General features: G+C 41.3%; 1 protein-coding gene across 7 annotated transcripts in view; it reads left to right on the top strand.

Moving 5' to 3' along the window:
* Positions 1-12737, top strand: part of NINL (ninein like) — a 138033-nt gene that overhangs the window by 111359 nt on the left and 13937 nt on the right. For 6 of the 7 annotated variants that reach the window (XM_025461492.3, XM_025461491.3, XM_025461489.3 and 3 more), the window contains 2 exons: positions 5319-5423; positions 6744-6813. In XM_025461492.3, coding sequence (XP_025317277.1) covers positions 5319-5423; positions 6744-6813 — 175 coding nt within the window. Of the gene's footprint in view, positions 1-5318; positions 5424-6743; positions 6819-12737 lie in introns of all 7 variants that reach the window. The other variant, XM_049100086.1, reaches the window with a different exon arrangement.

Genomic DNA, 12737 nt, shown 5'->3' with positions numbered 1-12737 from the left:
CTCTCCTATTGCTATTTTGCTCTATACAAAAATCCACACACTTTTAAAATTTTTTCTGAATCCTTGGAGATAATTGCAGGCATTATGACACTTTACTGCTAAATATTGCAGCATGTTATTTTCTAAGAACAAGGACGTTCTCCTGCATGTTCACAGTATTATTATCACACATAGGAAATTTAACTTGAATGCACTGCTATTTTAATTTGCATTCCACGTCCAGATTTTCCCAGTTGTTTCAGTATGTTCTTTATAGATTACTCATGCACCCTGAATCTAATCAAGGATCATGTTATGCATTTAATATCCTTTGAGTGTATCAGTCTGTTTATTTTTTATTTTTTAAAAAAGATTTTATTTATTTGAGAGGGAGAGCAGAGCAAGGGGTGCACAAGTGGGAGGGGCAGAAGGAGAGGGAGAAGCAGATTCCCCAGAGAGCAGGGAGCAGGACTCGGGGCTCCATTCCAGGGCCCTGGGATCATGACCTGAGCCAAAGGCAGATGATTAACTGGCTGAGCCACCCAGGAGCCCCTGTTTTCAGTCTTTTTAAATTAGTTTCTCTGTCAATAGATAGACTTTTCTTGTTATCATGGCAAAGTATACAAAATGTAAAACTGACCATTTTAACCCCATAATTTAGTGGCATTTAACATGCACAACGTGTAACCGTCACCACTTTCTACTTCTAAAACTTTCTCATCACTGCAAGCAGAAATTATGTACCTACTGAATAATAATTATTGCTAGTATTTTGTAAGAATTTTAGCATCAATATTGGTAAAGGATATTGTCTATAGTTTTCCTGTAAGAGTTTGAGAGGGGTTGGTATTTGCTCTTTAAATGTTTGGTAGGGCCCACCTGGGTGATTCAGGGCCCACCTGGGTGATTCATTTGGGTGGCACAGTTGATTGAGCATCCAACTCTCTAGGTTTCAGCTCAGGTCATGATCTCAGGGTTGTGGGATCAAGCCCCATGTTGGGCTCCATGCTCAGTGGGGAGTCTGCTTAAGACCGTTTCTCCCTCTCCTTCTGCACAACACCCCCTCCACCACCAGGCTCACATGGATATGCTTTCTCTCTTTTTCTTTCTCAAATCAATCAATCTTTAAAAAAAATTAAAATAAAATGTTTAGTAGCATTTACCAGGAAAGCCATCTGCTCCTGGGCTTTTTCTGTTAGGAGTTGTTTAACTCATTCAATCTCCATACTAGTCACAGGTCTGATCAGATTTTTTATTTCTTCATGAGCCAGTTTTGTTAGGTTGTGTGTTTCTAGGAATTTGGACGTTGTTTTTGAAGAATCCAGACCAGGTGCTTCACAGAATAACCCTCAATGTGGGTGTCTTATTTTCCCCTTCATTAGATTATTTCTTGTAGCTCATGCCTTCTTTATAGGACCATTTTCTTTCTTTCTGACGTGTAGTCTTTAGAAGTTCCTTCAGTGAAACTCTCTTTGGAATAAACTCCCTCAGTTTTTATCTGAAAATGTCTCAAAATTTCCTTCAGTTTTAAAAGATACAGTGTGCTTAGGAACAGAAATCTAGATTAAAGAGTGGTTCTCTGCTCTTTGGACATATTCAGTATCTTCAAGAGTCCACTGTTGGGGCGCCTGGGTGGCTCAGTCAGGTAAGTGTCTGACTCTTGGTTTTGGCTCAGATCATGATCTCAGGGTCCTGGGATCAAGTACCGTGTCTGGCTCCATGCTCCTCAGGGAGCCTGAGGGTTCTCTCTCCCTCTATCTCTCCTTCCACTTGCCACACATACTCTCCCTGTCTCTCAAATAAATCTTAAAAAAAGATTCCACTATTGACATTGGGTAGTCTACTTTGTCTAGTTGTTGCTCTGTATGTATATTAGTTTCCTATTGCTGCTGTAACTACCACTAGTACTTAAAACAGCACAATTATGATTTTACAGTTTTGGACTTTAGAAGTCTGGAATGAGGGATCCCTGGGTAGCACAGCGGTTTAGCGCCTGCCTTTGGCCCAGGGCGCGATCCTGGAGACCCGGGATCGAGTCCCACATTAGGCCCCCTGCATGGAGCCCGCTTCTCCCTCTGCCTGTGTCTCTGCCTCTCTCTCTCTCTCTCTCTCTCACTGTGTGACTATCATAATAAATAAGTAAAAATCTTAAAAAAAAAGAGTCTGGAATGATTATGACTGGACTAAAATTAAAATGTTGGCAGGGTTGCCTTCCTTTTTAGTGGCTCTAGAAGAGAATTGCTATTGTTGCCTTCTCCAGCCTCTGTGGGCTGCTTGCATTCCTTGTTTCTGGCCCCCTTCCATCTTTAAAGCCAGTGAGGACTGATCAGGTCCCCCTGACACCACGTCACTCTGACACCCACTCCCCTCCCTCCCTCCCTCTTCCCCATTTAAGGACCCTGTGGTTACATTGGGCCCACCTGGGTGATTCAGGATCACTCAAGGTTCATTGCTGTGGAGTGTTCTGTTGTGTGAATATGCCACAGTTTCCTCATTCACTTGTGGATGGGCCTTTGAGTAGTGTTTAGTTTGGGTCATCACAAATCATACTGCTCAGAAAGTTCTTATCCATGTCTTTTGGAGCATTTACATCTTAGGTACATTACTGTACCTAAGAATGGAATTGTCAGGTCATAGGGCATAGGTGTGGTTTTCTTTCTACTCATCCTACTTAGAAAAACATCGTACCCGGGGCACCTGGATCCTGGGATCAAGTCCTGCATCAGGCTCCTCTCCCTGCAGGGAGCCTGCTTCTCCTTCTCCCTCTCCTGCTTCTCTGCCTCTCTCTGTGTGTGTCTCATGAACAAATAAATAAAATCTTTAAAGAAAAAGAAAGGGCAGCCCCAGTGGCTCAGCGGTTTGGCACCGCCTTTGGCCCAGGGTGTGATCCTGGAGACCCAGGATCGAGTCTCGTGTTGGGCTCCCTGCATGGAGCCTGCTTCTCCCTCTGCCTGTGTCTCTGCCTCTCTCTGTGTGTGTTCTCAGGAATTAAAAAAAAAAAAAAAAAGATTGTACCCATTGAATTTGTCTTATGAAAAATTCTCAGCCATTATTTTTAAGATGTTGCTTTTTCTCTCACTCTATAATTAGATATGAAATTTGATCTTTTCACTCTTCCTCCATTTCTTCTTTTCCATATCTTTTATCTTGTTTTCTCTCTTGTCACATTCTGGGTACTTTTTTTCCTACCTCTGTGTTCCAGGTCAGTAATTCTTCCTTCAGCTCTGTCTAAATCTGTCATTTAACCCATTCAGTGAGGTTTTATTTTGACATTGCCTTTTTATTTTTTTCCCTTTTCATTTCCAAATATGCTGTTTTCTCGTTTGGTCTGATTATTTTTGATAGTTTCTTGTTGCTTGTTTATTTTTTATTTTCATCTTTATTTATATAAACATTTTACAATTTTATCCTTAGTTTGTGTCTGATAATTCCAATATCTGAGGTTCCCGTGGGATCGAATTCTGCTGTTTTGCTTCTGCTGCCCCTCAGAGGTGGTTTTTTTCTGTGTATGTTGTGGTGATCTTTGGTTGTGAGCTCATGTTTACATGATGTTAATCTCTGGGAATCTCAGGAGTTGTAGTAGAGGATGCTTTCTGAAGAAAGGGTGGATACTGCATTTGCCTAAAATTGGGAGCCTACTAATCTGGGACCACTTTAACCTCTTCCTGGGGCACTGGCTTTATGTAGGTGTCCACAGTGTGGTTTTCCCACGCTGCTGATGACAGTGCTGACATAGGCATTGGCCTCGGGGTAACCCTATCTTTGTGTGGCTTAATGCTCACAGCTGGGGCTTCAGCTTCTAGTTTTTTGTTTTGTTAGGGGGCCCTTAGAGGTTTCCATTACCTTCTATGAGGACAATCTCCCATTGTATAATGAGCCTCATACAGCTCTGGTTGCTTGGTGGGGTGGGACCCCTGTCAGCTTATCTAAGGTCCAGGAAGCTGGAAGTGGGAACCCCCTCCCTCTGCCCCAGTACACACAACTGCACTGAATCAGTTTGTTTTCTACTGGAGCCAGAATGGCAGTTTCCAAACACCTCATTTGTTTCACTCCTCTGCTCGAAATCTTTGCTGCTTTAAAAATTCCAATGACTTCTCTTTATTATTCTCTTTGGTTCCTTGTGGGATAAAATGAAGTTATATTTATGCTCCTATGAAGAAGACACTTATGCTTGGTATTTCAAGCATATTACGTTAAATAGACATAACAAGATCGTGTGGCTTTGAGTATTTTTAGATTGAAAAAATTAGAAGCTAATGCCAGATAGGGTGCTTTGAGGGGGAATAAGTGTCAGTCAGACTAGCATCTATTAATAATAAATTTCTCTGGGGGTACCTGGGTGGCTTGGTTAAGCGTCTGCCTTCAGCTCAGGTCATGATTTCAGGGTCCTGGGATTGAGCCCTGCGTCAGGCTCTGTGCTCAGTGGAGAGTGTGTTTCTCCCTCTCCCTCTGCCCCTCCCTCACTCGTGCTCGCTCACTCTCTCAAATAAATAAAATCTAAAAAATAAATTTCTCAGCAGGCATGGGTTTTAGGCTGCCTCATTGGTGATCTTTACTGGCAAATTGCTCATCAGTTATATGTCAGTGGTGGTAGATAAGTGGAGAGCTTGCTAAGTTATTGGAAAGCAAAGGTGGCTCCAGGCAACTTGGTACCTGTAGTCACTGTTCATGCTTGCTCTTTCCTGTTGAGGGACCCACCACCCATCAGGTGCCTCTCTCTACACTGATGGGGGCATCTCCCCAGTTTTTTCCTCCTCAGTGCTGACCTTGGAGTGTACGACACAGGTGGCTCTCATTCAAGAGGAAAATGTATTTTGGTCTTCTGATGCCTTGTGTTCTTAGCTCTATGCTAGAGTTCTCTGGGGGGTAAGGGCAAGGGGTGGGGAGATGAGTCTCCTCTGCAGTAACCTGAGGACCCACAGCCAGAATTGTGTGTGATACCAACCACGAGCGAGCACTTATTTGAGTGAGTGGTTGTAAGATGTGGTAACAGGTCAACATATAGCAGACAGAACCGAGGTGCTGACTACATGAATGAGTTGTTGATTGTGTGACTGTTTTAGAAGCTAAAAAAGCTTTATGTTCTGTAGCTTGTGGCTTGGGAGGTACAAACCATAGCATGTTAGCAGTGCATAAAGAAAAAGGAACAGTGTGCCCTGTGCTACCCAAGGATAATGCAGGACCACCGTGACTTTACCTGCAAGCCCAGACTCACATGAACTGCATATGGTGGCAGTAGTCACTGTTCATGCTTGCTCTTTCCTATTGAGGGACCCACCTCAAGTACAGTGGCTCCTGGAGTCCCCACTGTTACTTCTTTTTTCCAATTTTTCATGCAGAATCGAGTTGGATAGACTTTCTGAGGAAAACTCATGGCTGAAAAATGAGCTGCGAAAGATTCAGCAAGAGCTTGAAGCTGCAGAAAGGACAAAGGATGCACAGAGGTAAGGACCCCGGCTCAGTGATTCCTACCTGAACTCCCCAGTCTATAGCACCTTTTGATCTTTGTACAGTGAGCTTCAAAAGTATTGCCGTGGAAAGCAGGGAGTGTTGACAAATCCACCCTGTGTTCCAGAAAATCACAAAGAGGTGAGCCATGCTGACCTCTGACCCACCACCCCTGACAGGCAGGGGAGAGCTTGGACCCCCTTCCAGATGTAGGCAGCCACCTTCCTTCCAGGGCTCCTAAGTATAACATAGAGCATGTATGTTCTGCAGCAGATCAACACCACAATGAGCTGCTCCAGCTTGGGCTACTTCTCTCTCAAGTCTGAATAAGCACTTTTCTTCCCTTACGGAGCTGCTCCACATCATGCCATGGGGTGGTATTTCTGAAGCAGTAAGGGATGCTTCTGGAGCCTTTCTGGAATCTGCTTCTTTATATCCTGATCATTGGTTCCACTTGGTTTCTGGCCCATGGATTTCAGTGGGTTAGGGGAAGGGGCTGGGGAGAGGGGTGGGAGCCTGAGCACTGAGGCAGGAGACACTGTGTGTGTGGAAGGGGAGGGGCTTTCTGCTTTCACTACCATAGTCATTTTTTAAAAATTTTTATTTATTTATGATAGTCACAGAGAGAGAGAGAGAGAGAGGCAGAGACATAGGCAGAGGGAGAAGCAGGCTCCATGCACTGGGAGCCCGACGTGGGATTCGATCCTGGGTCTCCAGGATCTTGCCCTGGGCCAAAGGCAGGCTCTAAACCGCTGTGCCACCCAGGGATCCCTCACTAACATAGTCTTAGCCAAGAACAGTTGGTTGACCCTTTTTATTTTTTTCAGCTATGAAGTTCAAGATGATTAAAACATGACATCCAGAGCAGGTGGTCAACAAGTGATTGCTATTACGTTACAGCAGTTCTGAAATCTAAAAGGTTTTTTCCCCTCTAGAAACCATTGTTTCCTTAGTTTGCTGGCAGGACCCATTTTATAAGAGACCCCAGCTGTAGCCCCAGACAAGGCTGCTGTATCCTATTTATGCTGCTCGGTGTAAATCATCACGTTTTGCTAGAGAGATACTGCTGTGTGTAGCTGAGAAATGCCATGGAGGTTCTTACTGTGTGTTCCTCTGGTTCTCAGGGTCGGGTGCCCAACAGGGTAGGAAGCAGCAGTGGTGGAGAACAGTGACAGAGTGGTGGCTCTGGGCTCCCAGGGGCAGGAGTGAGAATCTGTTCTGTGGCTGCAAACCCGAGCCACTACTGTTATGAGGGCAATGATAGGGAAAAAGAAACTGGCTGGTCAGTGATGCTGTAAATTTTGCTTCTTCAACAGGAAGGAAATCGAGGTTTTAAGGAGAGACAAGGAAAAGACCTGCTCTGAAGTAGAAGAACTCAACAAACAGGTCAGGTATTGACACCTGCATGATGCTAACACCGCCCTCCTTTTTTCATTATTTCGAAATAGTGTCAAACTTAAAAAAAGGAAGGACAGAACACTTTCCTGAAAGATCTGAGAGTGAGTTGCCAGTCCATCAGCCCCTTCCCTGGCTCAGAGTCAGGACAATAACGTGAATGCAGAAGTGCTGTCTGAGCCCGCACCCCACTGAGCTTTGCTACCTGTCCCCTCACCTTCAGAATTACATGGCCCCTTCAGTCAGTCCTTGGTTTTTAGGAATAGGCAGTTTTGAAGATTACAAGCAGTTATTTTGTAGGAAGCCCCCCAATTAGCTTTGTTCCCTTTAGATAATGCCTCTTGGGCATGATTTGTCCCATTCCTAGTGATGCTGGCTTGGATTCCTGGTTAGGTGGTGCTGACTAGGCTTCTTTACAATAAGGTTACTTTTCCCTTTGTAACTGGTGAGTATTGTGTGGGTAGATACTTTGGCATTAGGTAAATACCCTGTTTCCTGTTGAACTCTCAGCTCCTTGTTTTAGCATCCTTTGTTTCTTGCTGTAATGGTGGCAGCTGGTAACTAATATCACCATTCCTTTTATATTTATTGGTATTCTAGTGTAAAGAAGAGCTTTCTCTTCTGTTCGCTTATTTATTCATTCCATCATCATGTTACTATCCTAAGTTCCTGTTTTATTCAGTGGGTTAATACATTACCATCAGTATTTATTCTTGTGCTCAAATTGTCCCAGAGCTGGCCAATGAGAGTCCCTTCACAGTGGTTTCTTGGTCCTCCAGACCAGATCCTGATCATTTTTTGAGCATTTCCCTTATTTTCTGGTATCCCAGATATTCCAGGTTCATCTGATACTTTCCCTGCCTCAGTTCTGTAATCAGCTACTTCCCCAAGGAGCTCCTGGTCACCTTTAATATAGAATGGTGTTTAGAGGCCAAGACCTGAGCACCAGGAGTGCCCACTGCTACTGGGGCATCGACTTCCTGGCACAGTCAGTGGATAGAGCTAAGTATATGTTGTTATACATACACACTGACATGCATATGGTTTCATTAATATTTATTTATGTATCTCTCTACTGAAAATCATGAATTCAAACCCCATGTATGCAATTCCCACCTAATATCATAAGGATGATCCTAGTTTCTCCTCTTCCATGTTTGTAACTCATATCTCCAGCAGTGAGAAGTCTGGTTTCTATCTTCAGGAGATCTACTTACTGTTGATTAATCTCCCTTTACCCCATGCAGAAACACCCTTCTCACTCTGTTTCAGCGCTAACCCCACACTGGTCCTCTCTTTGCCCCCATATACAGATGCTTTTCATACTTAGTCTCATTTACTGGCTTTTGGATGAATTATTAAGAAGAAAACACACAAGCTGGGATGATACATCATTCTTGTTTCTTTTAAATTCTTTTTTTAATTGATATGTTATTGATTGTTGGAGACTCATATAGTTGTAAGAAATATAGAGTAAGTCTTTAAATGCTTTGACCAGTTTCCTGCAATGGTAACATTTTTTAAAAGTTTTTATTTTAACTTTAATTTCACTTAGTTAACACACAGTACTATATTAGTTTCAGGTGCACAGTATAGTGATTGTACTTCCATACATCACCCAGTGCTTATCACGACAGGGGAAATCCTTAGTCCCCATTGCCTATTTCCATCCCCCTGCCCACCTTCCCTCTGGTAGTCATGAGTTTACTCTCTGTAGTTGAGAGCTTCTAGATTTGCACCTCTCTTTTTTCCCCCAATACTCATTTATTTTTTAAATTCCACATAAGAGTGAAATCATATGGTATTTGTCTTTCTCTGATTGAGTTATTTTGCTTAGCATTATACTTTCTGGCTCCATCCATGTCATTGCAAATGGCAAGATTTCTTTCTCTTTTATGACCAAACAATATTTTATTTATATCTCACATCTTCTTTATCCATTTATCAGTTGATGGACACTTGAACTGTTTCCATAATGTAGCTATTGTAGATAATGCCGCTATAAACATTGGGGTGTATGTATGCCTTTGGATTAATATTTTTGTATTCTGTGGGTAAATACCTAGTAGGGTGACTACTGGATCATAGAGTAGTTCTATTTTTAACTTTTTAAAGAACATCCAAAAAATTTTTGGAAGAATGTGCATCCTCACCAACAGTACATGAGGAGTACTCCTTTCTCCATATCCTTGCCACACTTGATGTTCCTTGTGTTTTGATTTTAGCTATTCTGACAGGTGTGAGGTGGTATCTCATAGTTTTGATTTGTATTTCCCTGATGATGAGTGTTTTTTTTCATGTGTCAGCCACCTAGATGTCTTCTTTAGAAAAATGTCTATTCATGTGGTCTGCCATTTTTAAATTGGAATATCTGGTTTTTTGAGTGTTGAGTTTTATAAGTTCTTTATATTTTGAATACTAACCTTTTATCTGATATGTGATTTGCAGATATCTTCTCCCATTCCATAGGCTGCATTTTAGTTTTGTTGACCGTTTCCTTCACTCTGCAGAAGCTGTTTATTTGGATGTAATCCTAGTAGTTTATTTTTGCATATATTTCCATGCCTCAGGAGACCTATCTAGAAAGAAGTTGCTATAGCCAATGTCAGAAACATTACTGCTTGTGCTCTCCTCTAGGACTTTTGTGGCTTCAGGTCTCACATTTAGGTCTTTAATCCACTTTGAGTATAATTTTGTGTATGGTGAAAGAAAGTGGTCCAGTTTCATTCTTTTGCATGTAGCTGTCCAGTTTTCCCAATGCCGTTTGTTAAAGAGACTTTTTCCCATTGGATATTCTTTCCTGCTTTGTGGGAAATTAATTGACCATATAATTGTGGGTTTATTTCTGGGTTTTCTATTCTGTCCCATTGATCTACGTGTCTATTTTTGTACCAATACTATAGTGTTTTGATTACTACAGCTTTGTAATATAACTTGGAGTCTTGAATTGTGATATTTCCAGCTTTTCTTTTTTTTTTTTTTTTTAAGATTTTATTTATTTATTCATGAGAGACACAGAGAGAGGCAGAGACACAGGCAGAGGGAGAAGCAGGCTCCATGCAGGAAGCATGACGCAGGACTCTATCCCGGGTCTCCAGGATCACGCCCTGGGCTGAAGGTGGGGCCAAACTGCTGAGCCACCGGGTCGGGTCGCCTTATTTCCAGCTATTCTTTTTCAAAGTTACTTTGGCTATTCAAGGTCTTTTGTGATTCCATACAAATTTTAGGATTGGTATTTTCTTATAAAAAAATGCTGTTGGCATTTTGATAGGGATCGACAGATTGCTTTGGGCAATATAGACATTTTTAACAATATTTGTTCTTCCGATCCATGACCATGGAATGTCTCCATTTCTTTGTCATCTTCAGTTTTTTTTTCATCCGTGTTTTATAGTTTTCAGATACAGGTCTTTTACTTCTTTGGTTGGGTTTATTCCTAGGGGTCTTATTTTTTTTTTGGTGTAATTATAAATGGGATGATTCCTTAATGTCTCTCTCTGCTGCTTCATTATTAATGTATAGAAATGCAACAGATTTCTGAATGTTGGTTTTGTATCCTTCAACTTTCCTGAATTCATTTATCAGTTCTAGCAGTTTTTGGTAGAATCTTTTAGGGTTTCCATATATAGTATCATGTTAACTACAAATAATGAAAGTTTTACCTCTTCCTTGCCAATTAAGATATCTTTCATTTCTTTTTCTTGACTTTTTAAAAAAGATTTTATTTATTCATTTATTTATTTGAGAGAGAGAGAGTGCGAGAGAGTGAGTGAGCATGCACAGAAGGGAGAACCAGATTCCCTGCTGAGCAGGAAGCCTGATGTGGGCCTCCATCTCAGGACCCTGGGATTGTGATCTGAGCCAAAGGCAGATGCTTAACCGATTGAGCCACTCAGGTGCCCTTTCTTGTCTGATTTCTATGGCTAGGAATTCTAGTGCTATGTTGAATGACACTGGTAAGAATGGACATCCCTATCTTGGTCCTGACCTTAGGGAAAAAGCTCTCAGTTTCCCTCATTGAGGATGATGCTAGCTGTGGGTTTTTCATCTATGGCCTTTATTATGTTGGGGTACGTTCCCTGTAAACCTACTTTGTTGAGGGTTTTTAATCATGAATGGCTGTTGCAATTTGTCAAATGCTTTTTCTGTATCTATTAAAATGATCATGTGGGGGATGCCTGGGTGGCTCAGCTGTTAAGTGCCTGCCTTCAGCTCAGGGCATGATCCTGGAGTCCCAGGATTGAGTCCCACATTGGGCTCCCTACATGGAACCTGCTTCTCCCTCTGCCTATGTCTCTGCCTCTCTCTCTCTCTCTCTGTCTCTCATGAATAAATAAAATCTTTTAAAAAATTAAAATAAAATGATCACGTGGTTCTTATCCTTTCTTATATTAATGTAATGTGTTACGTAGATTGATTTGCAAATTTTGAACCACCTTGCAACCCAGAAATAAATCCCACTTGATTGTGGTGAATGATATTTTAATGTATTATTGGGTTCAGTTTGCTAGTATTTTGTTGAGGATCTTTGCATTTGTGTTCATCAGAGAAACAGGCCTATAGTTCTCTTTTTTGGTGGTGTCTTTATCTGGTTTTGGTATCCAGGTAATACTGGCCTCATAGAATGAATTTAGAAATTTTCCTTCCTTTTTTACTTTTTGGAATAGTTTGAGGAGAATGGGTATTAACTCTTCTTCAAATGTTTGGTAGAATTTACCTGTGAAGCCATCTGGTTCTGGACTTTTGTTTGTTGGGAGATTTTTGATTACTAATTCAGTTTCTTTGCTGGTTATCAATCTGTTCAAATTTTCTGTTGCTTCCTGTTTCAGTTTTGGTAGTTTATATGTTTCTAGGAATTTATCCATTTCTTCTGGGCTGTCCAATTTGTTAGCATAGAGTTTTTCATAACATTCTTTCATAATTGTATTGTCATCTCTCCTCTCATTTGTGATTTTATGTATTTGGGTCCTTTCTCTTTTCTTTTTGATTAGCCAGGAGCTTATCAAATTTATTAATTTTTCAAAGAACCAGCTCCTGGTTTCACTGATCTGTTCTACTGGTTTTTTGTTTGTTTAGTTTCTACATAATTTATTTTTGTTCTAATCTTGATTATTTCCTTCCTTCTATTGGTTTTAGGTTTTGTTTGTTCTTTTTCTAGTTCTTTTAGCTATAAGGTTAGATTTTGTATTTGAGGTTTTCTTGTTTCTTGAGGTAGGCCTGTATTGCCATAATTTTCCTTCTTTACTGTATCCCAAAGACTTTGGATCCTCTACTGGTAACACTTCATAAAACTGCAGTGTAATATCTGTATTAGTTCACTAAAGCTGACATAACAAAATACCACAGTCTGAGTGGCCTATACAACAGAAATTTATTTCCTTATAGTTCTTGGGGTTAGAGGTATAAGGTCAAGGGTTGGCAGGTTAATTTCTTGAGCCTGTCTTTAGATGGCCATCTTCCTGTGTCCTCACATGGCCTTCCCTCTTACACGTCTGTGTTTTTTTTTTGTTTGTTTTTTTTACAAGTCTATGTTCTAATCTCTTCTTAATTGGACACTATCATGTTAGATTAGGGCCCACTCATAGGACGTCATTTTCTATTAATCACCTATTTAAAGACCCTGTGTCTAAATAAAGTCATATTCTGAGATACTGGGAGTGCGAACTTCAATATATAACTTGTGGGTGGACAGGAATCAGCCTATAACACATATCATAACCAAGCTATTGATGTTGACACAACATTATGTTGAGTGTCCTTCAGAATGGCCACTGTGTTGGTCTCCTCAGCGCCGTAACAAGACGCGGTTGGCTGCGGGACTTAACAGGAATACATAGTCTTGCAGTTCTGGAGGCCAGAGGCCAGGACTAGGTGCTGGCTGGCTCTCCCATCTTCCTGACTTGAAGACAGCTCCC

Source organism: Canis lupus, chromosome 23 (assembly GCF_003254725.2).
Source record: "Canis lupus dingo isolate Sandy chromosome 23, ASM325472v2, whole genome shotgun sequence".
In the NCBI taxonomy this organism is placed as follows: Eukaryota; Metazoa; Chordata; class Mammalia; order Carnivora; family Canidae; genus Canis; species Canis lupus.
The sequence above is the reverse complement of the archived record's forward strand: the minus strand, read 5'-3'. Positions and strand labels throughout refer to the sequence as shown.